The sequence below is a fragment of the Nicotiana tomentosiformis genome, chromosome 8, assembly GCF_000390325.3.
Source record: "Nicotiana tomentosiformis chromosome 8, ASM39032v3, whole genome shotgun sequence".
NCBI lineage: Eukaryota > Viridiplantae > Streptophyta > Magnoliopsida > Solanales > Solanaceae > Nicotiana > Nicotiana tomentosiformis.
Genome location: NC_090819.1, coordinates 7,263,171 through 7,280,351, shown reverse-complemented (window position 1 = coordinate 7,280,351; position 17,181 = coordinate 7,263,171). Strand labels below are relative to the sequence as shown.

Sequence of the window (17,181 nt, the reverse complement as noted above, 5' to 3'; positions counted from 1 at the left end):
TCAAAAACTAAATAAACTATTGTTATGTGATATCACCTAACTACTCCATTTTTCACACTTTAAATACTTCCCTTTTTATTTTAAATAAGGATTCTAAGTACCTCCCAGCAACCTCACCCCACAATTTATTTGAAGCATAGGTAAAGTGGAACATTTAATAGTGATATCAGCCAAGAACATGCTAACTTATATTCAGTTTTTACCCCTTATACAATTGTATTTCCTTAAAAGTGTAGGGTGTTTTCCTTAAAAATGAGGGAAAACTAACAGATAACAAAGGTGAATTTAGAAATATTTGAACTAGAGATCTTTCCACGTGCTAACTGTCTGATCAAAGCAAGGAATCATACAAACCTTGGATTGAGCCAATTTTCCATCACGCTTAACAATTTCATTGATGAACTTCATGTGATCCACTAGATCATTCTCCGAAGGCCTGGGCTCATACACACTAAAAAAAACATGGGTAAGATTCTAGATTCCCTTCGACAAAAAGAAAATATATGCTGATACATAAAATATAATATGTGAACCTGAAAACTTTAGATAAGTGATCCCACAAAGCTCTGCCAGAAGATTCAGGATTTTTTTTCAGGAAGTGCAAGGAATGCACGGTGATCAAGATTGACCTAATGGTATCCTGGAAAACCTTCCTCGGTTTTTCAAGTCTGATCCAACCGTTCTCTTTAGATAAAACTGATATCGCCGGCTCTATGCGTGAAAAATCAAACTTCCATGATGTGACCTGCTTATAAATCTTCTGAAGGCCATTATCCGCAGTCCCACGCAAGAAAACATGTCTTTTTTTCCCATCCAGACTCTCAGTTTCATTCCACTGAAATTTTAGCTCCGCGAATGAAACAGGCTCATCCTTATCATCTACAAATTCATAGTTAGACACAGTACTCGGGACTGCTTCAACTTCATCATCAGAAGATGCCATACCCACTTTCCCCAAATGCTCTGGAGGAATACCTTACTACCTGTCGATGAAATTCACCCAGTATACAAAGATTAAAAAACACGGAGTTAAGACATGGCTGATACTCTTTAACTAGGAAAACATATCCATATAGTAGAAAAGCTTTTTTCAGATGAAAACGAAGCCTTGTTGCTGTGAAAATCTTATGATCGTTAGACATTGTATATTTCTAAAATTGGTTATGCACTTTGAAATCCAATATGTTTTGCCTGGAAAGTATATTTAAAAGTTAGTTAAAAGTAGTCAGTGTTAATGAAGGCTGGTATTATGAAGGGGTGGGAAGATTTTAGTGGCCATATTTCCTTTAGGGTTGGGGACAGAAGCCGGATTAATTTTTGGGTGCATAAGTGGTGCGGGGAGAACGAGTTGAGGGAAGCTTTCCCTAACTTATATAGAGTATCTTGCCATAGAGATGACGGTCCAACAAATTTGCAGGTCCCGCCGAGGGGTGCTTCATTGGGATTTGAGATTTAGGAGGTAACTTACAGGATTGGGAGATGGAAGAATTTCACAATCTAGTTGAGTTATTGTATGGGTTGGATACAGCGAATAATGTATCGGATGTATGGAGATGGCGGGAAAGTAAAAGTGGATTATTCACGGTTAAATCTTATTATAAGAGGTTATTAGTGAGAGAGGAACAAGTTTTCCCTCGTTACTCTATTTGGATTCCAAGAGCACCAAGAAAGGTGTGTTTCTTTATGTGGTTGGCGGCGAGGGGAGTAATTTTCACAGCGGAAAATCTTAGAAAGAGAAGAATCACCTATGTTAGTTGGTGCTTCATGTGCAAAAGCTCGGGTGAAGATGTAGATCATCTCCTATTGCATTGTAAAGTGGCTAATCGGTTGTGTAGAGTGATCCTTAATTTGTTTGGGGTGCAATCGGCGATGCCGGGTACAGTGAAGAAGGCGTTGCATAGTTGGGTTCACATGAGTGGAAAGAGAAGTCCAAGGGCATGGAGTGCCGCTCCCTAAGCAATCATGTGGGTAATATGGAAAGAGAGAAATATGAGGGCTTTTGAAGGGGTGGAACAAGATTTTGTGAAATTGCAAAGTAGTTTCTTCTTCCTAGTTTCTTTTTGGTGTACTCATGAGGTCCTTATTTGTATAGAGGATTGGATCTCTTTTGTTGAGAACTATATTTTGGTGTAGGTTCTCTTCTTTTTTTTTTGGTATACGGCTTGCATACGGTGTACTCATTTTGGTGTACTCATGAGGTCCCTATTTGTATAGAGGATTGGATCTTTTTTGTTGAGAACTATATTTTGGTGTAGGTTCTCTTCTTTTTTTTTGGTATACGGCTTGCATACGGGGTGAAAGGAACTGGAGCGTGTTTGAACATGTAAGAACTAAGAAGAAAGATTTAGTATATTGAGATAATTAAATTATATCTCAATTGTCCTAATCTTACTAATTATTTATTATTTGCAGATTCATACCAAAAAGAGGAACAAACTAACCTTGAAGCGTCTCAATGATCTAGTCTTCATTAAGTACAGTAGAACATTGAAGCGTCGTTACAACGCTCGCAATGTAATTGATCCAATTAGTTTGGACAACATCGATGATGCTAATGAATGGCTAATTGGAGTCCCGGAAGATCATGCAGATGAAGAAGTATTTGAGGAAACTTATGATTTCACTTGGGGTGATGTTGCAGAGGCGCGTGGAATTGGGGAGAGGATTTATGGTTTGAGAGGGAGTACCTCAACTTCAAGTTTACAAAGGAAGGGAAAAGAGGTTGTTACTTTGTCCCTAGTTGATGAAGAAGAAGTTGAAGAAGATGACAAGCAATATAATAATGATAGGGGATACAAGAATTTGACAATCTTGTAGAAGAATAAAATGCTCATTTTATGCTTTAATTGATGCTATTCATTAGTTTTTACATTGAAGTATTGAACATTTGCTTACAATTACATGTGTTGTCTATGCAGTATTTATTTTAATTTTATTTTTTAAATTCCGCTTCACTTCAAAAAAGCGAGCTCTTCGCTTCTCGCTTCTCGCTTTAAGCAAAATGGAGGTTGTTGCTTTTCCTCGATTCACGCTCTTCACAACACTGTAAAAGAGGAATATGTAACTACAATTAATTAACTGCATCAATGTAGTCACTAGTCTTCGAAAATGAGGGGAAGTCTTCGAAAAAGATAAGAAACTGGAAAGCTGTACAATAACAAATTAACAACGATGTGACGTTTTGTAGTATTTGGCTATTTGTACAGCTCTTTTGCTTTGAGACCTCATTTCATAGACCACCTTTGCTTTGAGACCTCAGTGTACATCTCAAGAGCTGCTTTGAGACCTCATTTTTTCAGTTTCTGATTTTCTGTATCCTCTCAAGAAAAGCAGTTCAGTGTTGGTTCTGTTGAACCATTAAGAGCAACCAACAGTCCAACCAAATGCTTGGCCCAGTACACTGAAACAGTGTTGTTACTACATTAGAAAAGCAGCTCTTGAGAAGCTTGAACAGTAGTGACGTTACTACATTAGAAAAGCTTGAACAAACTTAATACCACATTACCAAACACATAAAATAGTAAACTACAGCAGATCAACCAAACATGAAACACCTGCCAAACAACAAACGTAATTGAAAATATTCAAGACGTCTGGTCCATTAGAGAGAGACATAAAGTAGCCTTAAATTACTCTTTACTAAGGAAATCACTATCAAAATTTCAACACCTCAACTGTTGCTTACAACTTACAAGGGCGGTAAAATCACTATTAAAATTTCAAGAAAAAATAAAGAAGTTGAAGAATGAAAAAGGCGAGAAGTTGTAAACCTGTTGAAGATTGAACAATTAAGGTCAGTCGCCGATGAGAGAACTGAGAAGTCGTCGTCGCCGAGGTCTCTGTCGCACAATCGGCGGTCGAAGGCTCGAGCTCGAACTCACAGGTCACAACGGGTCATCGGCAAAGCTTTTGAGAATTGAGAGAAAGGTGAAAAATTGAAAATCTTATCCAACCCTAGGTATGCTAATTCCTAATTTTCTAGGGAAATTTTCGTAATTACTGATGAAATAAAAAAATATTCCACAATCTACAACTATTAAGTAAATAACATATTCTACAACATAATCATGGTAATTGTATAAAAGCTAACCCTCAAATACGGTAGATTTCCTATTAAATAGGAAACTGATTCTAAAAGTATCACTTAATAATGCAATCTTCAAGTTAAAACAAACACCCAAAAATAAAGGAGTATCCTTATTTAGGGCAACATAAAGGAAATCAATATCTAACGCAATCAATTATTTCCTAAATAATCTCCTTCTCATTTGCTGCCTTTGATAGCCTATAGTTCAACGTATCTACATTTCAACTCCAATATGTCTTTCTCCTTAAAATGATGGGTATGTTTTTCTTTTTTGTTCTTAATAAAGTGTAACTTTTAAGTCATTTAATATAAAAGGCAGAATACCTAAAGAAAACCCTAAACTTGGCACATATTATTAGGTACAGCCCTAAACTATTCGTTGTCTTAATTAACCCTCTCAACTTAGCCTTTTGAGAGTCACTACCCCTGGATGCTGATGTGGCAAAGAGTGTGGGTGCACTCTCTTTTACGCAGTGAAAAAAAATTGAAAAACCACCTTCCAAATAGGTTATTTTTTAACTTTTAATTGTCATAGTCATATATAATGATTTATTTATTACAACTATGTATTTCTTAAGCTTCATCTTAACATACAATGTGGACTTTACTCTAACTTTTATTATTTTTAATTTCTTCTAAGATATAATGTCTATTTGTTCCAACTGCATATTTCTTTTTTTTGTTTTTGGACGAATTTGTAAAATGTTTGGTAGGAACTCCATCATTTTAGCTAAATAAAAAATTTTAGCAAAAATAATTGAGTACCAGTTGTTTATATTTCCTGTTTTTTTCTTTATATATAATATTTATTTATTTTAATTGTGCATTTTTATTTTTGAGTCAAACCAATAAAACAAATTGGCCATAGCTCCATTATTTTTTATCAAATAAAAAAAGTATAGCCAAAATAATGAACTTGCAATTGTACACTCTTTTTATTTCTTTTTTTTGATGCAATGACTATTTTTTTCAACTGTGTATTTTTACTTTTTCAAGTAAAATCTGTAAAAAAAAAATATTTTTAGAGCACCATAATTTAGAGCTATATAAAAAATTATACCCAAAATAATTAATTTCAAACTATGTATTTTTTATAACTTTTTAGATGCCTTGACTATTTATTTTAATTGTATAAATCATTATTTTCAGGTCAAATTCAAAAAAAGAATAACTAAAATTCTATTATTTTTAGCCAAATAAAAAAATTTAGCCTAAATAATGTATTCTATCCAAGTTTTATTATAAATGTTATTCAAAAAAAAATATCTAAAAAAGTAACATACTTAAAAGGGTAAAAATACAGTTTATTTTTCAAAAAAATGCCACATAAACAGAAAAATCCACGTGGCAGGCGAGAGCATGCCACTTTCCTGGGACGAGATCGTCCAGGGGGTAATAGCTATCAAATAACCAAGTATAGGGGGGTAATTAAGACCATAGATAGTTCAAGAATGTACCAATAATGTGTGCCAAGTTTGGGGGTTAAGGTATTTTGCCAATATAAAAATGTGATATTGATGGCATAGTGGCTTTGACAAACTCCCCTTTACAACAAAAATAGTTTGTTGTAAAGGTATGTTAGCTACGAGTCAATATATACACACACAAACACAACATTTATATACCTTTTTATATTGGAAATTTATATTCAACTCACATTATTTATATTATGTACGTATATGTCATCAATATATGTTTTATATTTGAAGTAATAATCTATTTACATATCTGTAGTATACTACAACAACAGGGGTGGGCATCGGTCGGTTCGGTCGGTTATTATGAAAGTACGGTTCGGTTTATTGGTTTTCGATTTTGTAATATTAATAACCAAATCAAACCAAAGTATTTACGGTTCGGTGCAGTTTTTTCAAAGTTTGGTTCGATTATTTCCGATTTAATTTTTCGGTTATTAACGATTCAAGATTTTGATTAATACAGCAAGATGCTGAAACATGTTGGTTGCTTTTCCGGGGAGAGTGATGCCATAAAAGATATGATTCTCCATCCTAGTAGTAGTATTATCTTATTGTTATGATTTTGACGAAAAAGGGGAACTTATATTGCATTGCTTGTTTGGACCTCAGATTGATAGGAAAAGTTTGTCTGCACCCATCTCTATTGGGTGGGTGGAGAAATACTTTGGTCTTAGTTTTTGTCGCATTTTTTTCTTGTTTTTTGGGGGGGCCGTTGAGGGTTTTCTTTCTTTTGTTATTTTAATATAAATTCTTATCTTGACCCAGATGGCTTCTGTATATATATATATATATATATATATTATATAATAGTATAAATAGCCTTTGCAATTACATTCTGGTTCTGATGAATTATCGTTTGTATTTAGGTATCTCTTTCATAATATATTAATATTTTATCCCAAAGTGTCCATTCATGGGACAATATATTAATATATATATATATATATAAAGAACTGTCCTCGCATACCCTTTTCATGTCTTCTCCTCCGCACGTATAATATTAAATTTCGGTTTTTCGGTTTAACCGAAAACCGAAACACCAAAACTGTAAACCACACCGAAAAATCGAAATTTAATATTCTAAAAACCGCACACCGACCGAATAACCGTTTAAACCGAAACCGAAAAATCGAAATTCACGGTTCGATCGATTTTTTCGGTTCGGTCGGTATTATGTCCAACCCTACTAGTGAGGTCTGGGGAGGGTAGTGTGTACGCAGACCTTACCCCTACCCCGAAGAGTAGAAAGGTTGTTTCCGAAAGATCCTCGGCTCAAGAAGACGAAGAGAAAAGAAAAGAAAAGAAAAGAAAAGAGACAATATCAGTACTACCAACAGATATCATAAGAAAAAAAAATTAACAACATCATGAATGCCAGAAAATAGGTGTAGAGCAAAAGCGATAACCATTAAATAGAGTCGGCTCTATGAAACGAAAGAGTAGTAAGACACAACATTGACAATAGCTGTCTCAGACAAAAACCCTACCAAACTAGCCTCACAAATATACGAACTAAGGAAAGACTCAACTACCTCCTCGACCTCCACAGCTCTCTATCAAGGGCATGTGTAGTTATACATAATGTATATAATTTATATTAGAACCAATATATAATTTTTATTCATTATATTCATATGCGGTCCTCGCATGCACAAGCAAGCAGATTAGCTCCCTCATTCTCTTATTGTGCTGGCATGCCTGGGCGAACGAGGTAGGGTTAGATTAGATGGAGGAGGATTGTGAATGTCCGTCCCATGAAGCGCCAGGGAACCATACATTCCTCCTGGGCTGGGCTCTCGCGTGTCCGGGATCCGATCAGATCTACTAGCGACCGGTTTACGGAACAAGGAGTTAAGCAAGGGTCGGAAGATAATTTCGAGTGTGATCAGACAACCAAAAATCAGACAATGACAGAGCGGCCTGTGATTGAGTGAGAAATTGATCGACGACGGAACGAAGAACGAAACTTTACGACAGCTTTTTCGTAATTATTAGTATACTGTAGCTATATATATATATATATACACACACACTATAGGTATATAATATATTACCTATAGTATATATAAATATATTATATATATGTATATTATACTATATATAAATACGATGATGAAATAATATCATTCATTGAAAGACAATTCAATATTCTAGAAAAAAGGAGATGGAGAGTTGAAGAACAAATTTATATTAATTCCTCCACCAGTGACCTTAAACGATTGTAGCCCTAGGGAATTTAAGTTCTAAAAATTTTATTCCATGGCTGGAAAAGACCATGAGAATAGTTGAAACCACCACTATTTGAAGAAAATGAAAACTCAAATAAATCTACAAGTTTGGACAGGGTTCGATAGTGCTCACAAGAATGAAGTCCCCATCGGCGAGCTAAAAAAAACCTTGAAATCCCAACTGGAGGTGTTAATTGCATTCAAGTATGAAGTAGATATTGCATGAGATAGAAAATTTGATAAATTTGAAGTAAAAGAAATCCCTAATTCTATGTTAAGTGGAGGTACTTTTAGGAGAATCTTAGATAATTATGCATTTAAGATTCTTATAATTGTAATCACAATCCATATTTTCAAATTTTAAAAATGAGATATTTAAGGAATATATAAGTGGTATAGTATCTAGTTAAGAAGTTAAAAATTATATTAAATTGTATATAATGTAATTATTTTAAAATAGTTGTAAGTCTTATAAATAACTCTTCAAAATGTTGTATTTCGGATAAATTTCTCAATTTCCTATCGCTAGTCTAAGTGGGGTTGGACTTGGGCCTAAGGGTTTGGGCTGTCATGGACTATTTGGAAATTGCGATAACTATTAAGCTTAATATTTCGGTATACCGAAATATCGAAACCTCAATACCGAGGATCGTACCGAAATACCGATAACTGAAATATTTATACCGAAGTAGTACCGAAATACCAAATTAACTGAAACCGAAATATCGAATTAATTCGGTCCGGTTCGAAATTTAATTTTTCGGATTTTATGCCCACCCCTAGTTAAGAGAGAAATAGGAGGGTATACCTGGGGTAGACTAGAAATTTGTGAAATTGCAAAGTAGTCTCTTGTTCTTAGTTTTCTTTTGGTGTACCCGTAAGGCCCCTATTGTGTATAGAAAAATAGGCTTCTTTTGTGGAAAACCATATTTTGGTGCAGGTTCTCTACTTTTTGGTATATATCTTGTATACAGAGTTTATCCACCATCAATAAAATTATTTACCTTATAAAAAACATATCCTCGAACAATAACACTCACCAATGGCAATTGTTTTTGAAAAGGAATTCGAGGGCATTCAAGACATTCACCAACTGAACGTCGTTTTTGAAAAGGAATTCGAGGACATTCAAGACATTCACCAACTGAGGACGTTCAGGATAACTCGAAAATTTGAAAAGGACTAAAAACTATTTTACTGGCTTGGCATGAAAAAGGATGTGGTGAAACTTGTCAATAATTGTGACACTTGTCAGAGAAGCAAGTCTACGACGAAGTCCCGAGGGAGATCCTATGGAGATGTTTGGATGTTAGCGGTGTTTCGGTAGCGTATATTAGGGTGATTAAGGATATATACGAGGGAGCTAAGACTCGGGTGAGGACTGCGGGTGGTGACTCGAGCATTTTCCTGTGAAAATAGGGTTACATCAGAGATCGGCTCTTAGCCCGTTTTTGTTTGCATTGGCGTTGGATGTGCTGACGCGACCCATACAAGGGGAAGTGCTATGGTGTATGCTATTCGTTGATGACATAGTACTGATTGGCGAGGCGCAAGAGGGTATTAACGCAAGGTTAGAGGTTTGGAGACAGACGTTGGAGTCTAAAGGTTTCAAGTTGAGCAGGTCGAAAACATATTACTTGGAGTGAAAGTCCAGTGATGGGATGCCTGAAGCAGAAGTGAAAGTGAAGCTTGATACACAAGTCATCCCAAAAGGGATAGTTTCAAATATCTTGGGACTGTAATCTAAGGTAACAGGGAGATTGACAAAGATGTTACTCATCGAATTGGAGCGGAGTGGATGAAATGGAAGCTCGCTTCTCGGCTTCTGTGCGAGAATAACATGCCACCAAGACTTAAGGGTAAGTTCTACAAAGTGGTGGTTAGACTGACTATGTTGTATGGGAGGAGTGATGACCCGTCAAGAAGTCCCATATTCAGAAGATGAAGGCAACTGAAATGAGGATGTTGAGATGGATATGTGAACATACCAGGAAAAACAAGATTAGGAATGAAATTATTAGGGATAAAGTGGGTCTGGCCTCGATGGAGGACAAACTGCGGGAATCGAGGTTGAGATAATTCGGGCACGAGCAGAGGAGAGCCATAGATACTCCGGTCAGAAAATGTGAGAGGTTGACCATGACGGGTCTGGGAAAGGGCAGGGTAGGCCAAAGAAGTAACAGGGTGAGGTGATTAGACAGTATATGTCATTGCTCCAGTTTACCGAAGACATGACCCTCAATAGGAAAAGGTGGAGGTCGGGAATTAGGGTGGAAAGTTGACCGATAGTAGTTAGTCTCCTAGTCTTATCAGTAGTACTAGTATTATTTTTATATTTTTTTATTCTCGATTCTTTATTATTACATGTTGTGTCATTTGCTCCTATTATATTGTTGTTGCTACTATTTGTTACTTTATTTTCACTTTTCCTTGAGCCAAGAGTATGTCGGAAATAACCTTTCTACCTTCACAGGGTAGGGGTAAGGTCTGCGTACACACTATCCTCCAATACCCCACATGTACGATTGCACTGGTTTATTGTTGTTGTTGTTGAGAAGTAAGGAAGAAGGTAAGCAATCCAGGTCTTTTGCAACCTCTCCCAGTACATGATCAAGTCTAAATGCACCTGAGCATGGACTTCATTGAAGTCTATCCAAAGTCATAAGGCAGGGTGTGAAATATGTAATAGTAGACTGATCTATAGGACATCTCGTTTCATAGCCCCCTTCTATCCACTCGCAGCCAATTGGGTGGTTCAGAAGTTCATGAAAGGAGTACATAAACTACATCAGGTACCTGACAGAACTGGCCAGGATATAATTCTAATTACCACGCTACCTTAAAGTGCACTCCTTTTGAAGCCCCCGATGGTCAATTGGTCATTCACCCTTAAGATACCACTGAGCAAGAGTAAATCATGAAGAGGCAGCAGCTACGTAAAGGTAGCTTATCTAGAGAATGAAACACTATCCTGGTAAGGAGAGTGGGGACATGATTCTCTTGAAAATTAGACAATATAGACATACCACTATAGCATTAACTCAAAATACTACGGACCCTTTAGAGTAATAAAGAAAGTGGACGGTGCTTACAAGCTAAAGCAGGCTTCGGAATCCAAAATACACCATGTTTCTTTCTCATTACTCAAAAAACTGGGCAATAGAGTAGTGATTTCTTCGCTTGTGACGACTGATGAAGGCCAATTTGTGGCTCAACCTGTGGCTACCTATCAAAGACAGCTAATGAGATAAGGGCAATGCAGCTAGAGTGAAGGTGTTGGTGGAGTGGTTTGACCTACCCTTAAGGATCGACCTGGGAAGACTATGACTTTATCAAAGGCAAAAATTGTGGATTCTTTGCTCAATTCTTTTGGACAAGATCAAATTGAAAGAGAACGAATTCTTACGCTCGAAAAGAAGATTTAAAAGTTAGTTAAACTTGGTGTTCGGAGTAATAAGCCGAGATACGTGGACAACTGACATTTTTCCTTCATTAAAGTGGATCGCTGACTCGTGTTTATTCCCAAGCCAAGCATACAAATGACACGTGCGAAGCGAATTCAGAGTTTTGAACCCAAGTTTTCTGGTATTGTTCTTGGTCTTTTCTCCCTCTTTTTCCCTCTCAAAATTCTGTTACTGATATGTGGATTACCCCCACCCCCACCCCCAAAAAATCATGTTCTTCTTCAATTACATTATCTAACTTCCAAAAATGGATTTCCAATGATAGTTGGCCACAAATGGTGTTTATTATCAGTTGTAGTGTAGTTAGAAGCATTTCCATTTAAGTTGATTTGATTTCGAGTTGTAATTGACCAGTTTTTACTGGATTGGCAATACAATAAGCTTAATTCGTAAGATAATTGAGTGTGTCATGTATGAATCAACCTTTGGGCATAATACAATCTGACTTCTAAAACGTATCAAAATAATTTACGGAAGCCTCGATGATTCTAGAATCGTGTATTTCAAAAATTATAGTAACAAATACACGATTGTATTATGTTGAGTGTCTTTCCTACAGAAGAAGACCTTTGGGCTGCCTGAGGGCATTTTCAAGGTGACGAAACAGATTCTAGGGTATAGCGAAGCTTCGGAACTGGGCGGATTTTCAAGTTAGAATGTGTCATTCTGGAAAGGAGTATGTCGAATGATCGGGGACCGTGAGTGTCTAGGTGCGAGGCACACCGAACCGGGAAGCCGTGCTAGCAGGACCAAGAGGGTGCCTGTCTATAGGGTGAGTATTGAACTACTACCGGGAGCATTGGCTACTTGCCGAGGAAGTGACAGCTGGAAAACAAAGAGCTTTGTTCGGAAATGCGGCGATGCTATGACTTTGGGAATGTAGTACTCACCAAAGGTCATCCCAAGTGCTGGCTGAATGCCAAGTGGGACGACAGTGCTAAGATGTATCCTCCACATTGAGTGTGGGAGGATCCCGCCTATGCAAGAGGCATATGGGCGAAGTCGTGGGTTTGGAAGCGAACACATCTTCAAGGTAGTGAGGGCAAGGAAAGCTACGGGAGCTATTCCAAGAGGGCGTCTTAATGCTACGGGAGCGAAAGACTACGGGAGCCATGCCAAAGAGGGCATCTTAAGGCTACGGGAGCGAAAGGCTATGGGAGCAGCGTCAAAAAAGCACATTGATGTGCTAACCTGTGAAGGGAAAGCTTCAGGCGGACATGAAGACCGTGAGGGTCATTGTGTGATTGACTAGTGTGGGTCAATCACAAAGTTAGACACCATAGGGTGCAAGTGCGGAGGCACTTTCCAAGTGAACACCTAATATAGGTGAAGTGCAGAGGCACGCTTGGAAGATACTTGGGGGAGAAGTGCATGGGGCACGACTCCTTTTGAGAAAGGACTTCGAAGAAGTCCAACCCACAGGACAAAGGGAGCTGAAATGGGCATACCTGAGGTGGCAGACTTTGGGATGTCTTAAGCCATGATGTGTCATCGGGGAAGATGACATTATGAGTGTGGGAGGATGTCACAACTCAAAATTTGGAGTTGTGATTTCGGCCAAGAACTAGTGAGAAAAGGTCCTTTTGATGGTCTGACGTAGAACTGTCTACTCGGGCAACTTGGACTTTTTAATTTTAAGCATATATAAGGGGGTATAGGTGATGAAAGCTCCGACCTGCCTCCCCCGTACGTGCTACCACCAAGCCGTATTGAACGAGCTACCTTGGGGGCAACCTCAAGGGCCTGCCTAGATGACTCAAAGGAGTGTCAAAGGTACCCATACGAGTTTGGGAACTCTATGGGCGGCGCGACGCCTTCGGGCTAGCGTTGGGCATCAAAGTGGTGCTAGAGGCTCGATGTGTGGCACGGCCAGCCCCGCGGGCTGCCGAATATTGGAACGAGACTTCCGTGTCGATTGGATACTTGATGCACCTGTCATAGGGGAATCATGTGTCGACTTGTGAGCATGGCTTGGGTTCAACCATGCAAGCAAGGGTCCGTTGGCCTAAAGGTGCAGTTGTGGGGCGACACTGCACTATTCGGGATGGAAACGTGTCGCAAGGGCAATGTATGGGCATGGCACGAAAGACGCGCATGACAATGGCCAAGGGCTAAAGGTTGCCTTACTCGGGCAAGGCACGAGCTAGTCGCGGATGCACTAGGCGAGTGTCAAGCTTGAGGATTGGGCTGTGCACGCGGGAGCGATGCTCAGTCTTGGGCGAGGGAAAAGACATGTCCTAAGCCAATTTCCTAGGGCGCACATGGATTGTGATCCTAAGATGAAGCGCCACGACATGTCTAGGGTCAAGGGCCTAGATATCTTACGGGCGGCACAAGTTGGGGTGAGCCTACGGGCGAGTCTCACCAACAGGTACATGATCGTGCTTGGGAATCCTGGGATAGGAAACAGGCTGGCCTGCAGCGAGGGAAACTGCAGGCACCACACGGGCGAGCAGGTGCGGCTACCCAATGTAAGGATTTGGGCCCGTGACACTGACACTACATACTTCTCACATTAGCTTTACTTTGTACTCTCACATGTGAACCCCACATCCCCTCCCTACCTAAATCGTCTCTCAACTTTGCATTTTCCAACCATTCATATCATTACAATTGTCACTATTTGCTAATTGCATACACCTATATTAATCTTTTAGCTTCTGGTTATGTAATTCGTATATAGTGAATTATGTGGCTAACGTTTTGGAAAAATTTATAAATTATTTTTAAAAAAAATAATCAAGTTTTTTGTTAAATAACCACAAGTGGCGTAAATATTTAAATAGAAAAAGGAAATTGTGTTCTACTTAATTATATTAAATTTATAATTAACCTGCTTGCAGATAAAAATAATAATTCTAATTTTATCATGTCATTATGCAATATTAAATTACCTTTTTCTTGTAAAATTTACTGTTGCACAATAGCTTAGATTCAATAAAGACTTAATAGCTTAAAAATACTTAGAAATATAATCATACTAATTATTTTTTCAAATAAGTTCAACACTAAATTATAATGAAGAAAATTGTATTATACTCTATAAAATGCATGTAAAATGAGACTAAAAATTTGACAAGGATAAACTTATTAATTTAAAATTTCAAATATTTGATTTATAAATTTAATTTTAAGATCAATTTGACTAATTTCTAAAGCAAATAAAAAATTAATTCGTTTTTTAAATTAATATTGAACCCAAAAATTACTAATGCAGCAATAAAAAAGAACTCATCATCATACCTAGTAAAATTCTACTAATGGGGTCTGGGGAGAGTAGAGTGTACGCAGACCTTACCCCTACCCCGAAAAGGGTAGAGAGGCTCTTTCCGGGAGACTCTCGGCTCAACAGAAGAGACAATAATATCATAAAAGAAATAAAAGAAAAGGCCTGTAACAACAAAAGATGCTAGAAAGATAATAACAGCAACGAATAAGTGAAAGTACAATAACATAAAACTATGCAAAACAACAATATGAACACAACATAGACCGCTAACAAATAGGCCAACCTGTTTCCTATCCCAGAATTCCCAAGCACTATCCTATGCCTGTTGGTGAGACTCGCTCGTAGGCTCGCCCCAACTTGTGCCACCCGTAAGATGCATAGGCCCTTGGACCTAGACATGCCGTGGCGCTTCATTTTAGGATCACAATCCATGTGCGCCCTGGGGAATTGTCTTAGGACATGTCTTGTCCCTCGCCCAAGACTGAGCATCGCTCCCGCGTGCACAGCCCAATCCTCAAGCTTGACACTCGCCTAGTGCATCCGCGACTAGCTCGTGCCTTGCCCGAGTAAGGCAACCTTTAGCCCTTGGCCATTGTTATGCTCGTCTTTCGTGCCATGCCCATACATTGTCCCCGCGACACGCTTCCATCCCGAATAGTGCAGTGTCGCCCCCACAACTGCACCTTTAGGCCAACAGACCTTTGCTTGTATGGTTGAACCCAAGCGATGCTCACAAGTCGACACATGATTTCCCTATGACAGGTGCATCAAGTATCCAATCTGCACGGAGGTCTCGTTCTAACATTCGGCAGCCCGCGGGGCTGGCTGTCCCACACATCGAGACTCCAGTGCTACTTTGATACCCAACGCTAGCCCGAAGGCGTCGCGCCACCCATAGAGTTTTCAAACTCGTATGGGTACCTTTGACACTCCTTTGAGTCATCTAGGCAGGCCCTTGAGGTTGCCCCCAAGGTAGCTCGTTCGATACGGCTCGGTGGCAGCATGTATGGGGGAGACAAGTCGGAACTTTCATCACCTATACCCCCTTATATATGCTTAAAATTAAAAAGCCCAAGTTGCCCGAATAGACTGTTCTACATCAGACCATCAGAAGGACCTTTTCTCACCAGTTCTTGGCCAAAATCACAACTCCAAATCGCGAGTTGTGACTGTCACTATGACATAAGCAAGGTCAATTTAGTGAAGGTACTCAAAATTTTATATAGCAGCTACAGTAACATTCATTTTTAGCCTACCATAATGTTCCATTTTACCTGAAATGACCAATTATCCTTACAGCCCCAAACAGACATTGTCGTCCAGCTGTGTGCTTAACTCTCTCTTATTAGATAGTAGAATTTGAGAATAAAAAAGAAAAGGGATGTATCCTTATGTAGATTTTTTGCCATAAACTTATATTCTTATAAATAACTATTTTAAAAAATACATATATACTGAAATTTATTGAGAAATATATAGTTTTAACTGCTTTAAAAAATAATAGCGATAAAATATATATTTTGTGTATATATATATATATGTATTATATACAAAAAAAAAAAATCATATTTTGTATATTTTTCGGCTAGCAAATACAATTAGTTTCGGCGGACCAGTCAGTTTTGTATTTTGCGCAATTTTATTTGTTTTCTAATGATATAATTTGATTTTAGAAATTGAGAAATTATGCTGAAATTCACCTTAAAAATTAAATGTTTTAACCTTCACACTTTTGAATCTTACTATTGCTCTAGTTTGATTAGACACGAAATTTAAGTAAATATGAAAGACTTTTGAATTTTATGATTTTAAATTCAAGATGTGTTTAATGTACCAAAATACTTTTTGAATCTTGTGGTTCTGAACAAACGATGTAAAATATTGGAATTAGAGAATTACCAAATATAAAAAGAGATATTCTTTTATAAATTGGCTAAAAAGAAAAGTAAAATACTTAAATTGTAACGAAGAGAGTAGTAACAACAACAATAACATACCTAGTACTATCTCATACCGTGGGGTTTGGGGAGGGTAGTATGTATGCAGACCTTACCCCTACCTTGTGAGGATAAAGAGGTTGTTTCCAATAGCCCCCCGTCTCAGAAAAGCATAAGCACCACATTAATGAAAATGTAGACAAGAAGGAACAATACCAAAAAGCCATATAAAAGCAGAATAAAAATAACAAGACAATAAGGTGATCAACAATGAAAGAAAACACCGGTTAGGCATAAAAACCTACTACCAACAGAAAGTGAGACTGTGTGTCAATACTACTGTTATGAACAACACTCTAGACTACCTACTCTACTACTATAATCCTCGACCTCCATACCTTCCTATCAAGATTCATGTCCCCGGTCAGCTGAAGTTGTGCCATGTCTTGCCTAATCACCTCTCCCCACCTCTTCTTTGGCCTACCTCTACCTCTCTGTAAGCCCTCCAATGTCAACCTCTCACACATCCTCACCGGGGCGTCTGTGCTCCTCCTCCTCACATGAGCAAACCACATAAGCCGCGCTTCCCGCATCTTGTCCTCAATAGGGGCCACACTCACCTTGTCGTGAATAACCTTATTTCTGATCCTATCTAATTTGGTGTGTCCGCACATCCATCTCAATATCTGCATCTCTGCTACCTTCATCTTCAGGACATGAGCGACCTTGACTGGCCAACACTCAGCCCCATACAACAT

The 17,181-nt window shown here is 38.2% G+C and overlaps 2 protein-coding genes across 3 annotated transcripts in view; both read right to left on the bottom strand.

Moving 5' to 3' along the window:
* Nucleotides 1–4,307, bottom strand: part of LOC104107748 (protein ENHANCED DOWNY MILDEW 2) — a 19,254-nt gene extending 14,947 nt beyond the window's left edge. Inside the window, exons 1-4 of one of the 2 annotated variants that reach the window (XM_033659092.2) lie at nucleotides 3,771–4,307; nucleotides 3,241–3,400; nucleotides 534–983; nucleotides 355–451 (exon numbers count right to left, since the gene is read on the bottom strand). In XM_033659092.2, the coding sequence (XP_033514983.1) occupies nucleotides 355–451; nucleotides 534–943 (507 nt within the window). In that variant the 5' untranslated portion in view covers nucleotides 944–983; nucleotides 3,241–3,400; nucleotides 3,771–4,307. The remainder of the gene's footprint in view (nucleotides 1–354; nucleotides 452–533; nucleotides 984–3,240; nucleotides 3,401–3,770) is intronic. The other variant, XM_009616631.4, reaches the window with a different exon arrangement.
* LOC138897033 (uncharacterized) lies at nucleotides 2,993–17,181 on the bottom strand. The gene is made up of 2 exons (XM_070182987.1): nucleotides 16,822–17,181; nucleotides 2,993–3,043 (listed from the first exon to the last, which is right to left on the bottom strand). The coding sequence occupies exons 1-2, from the start codon at nucleotides 17,179–17,181 to the stop codon at nucleotides 2,993–2,995; spliced, it is 411 nt and encodes a 136-aa protein (XP_070039088.1).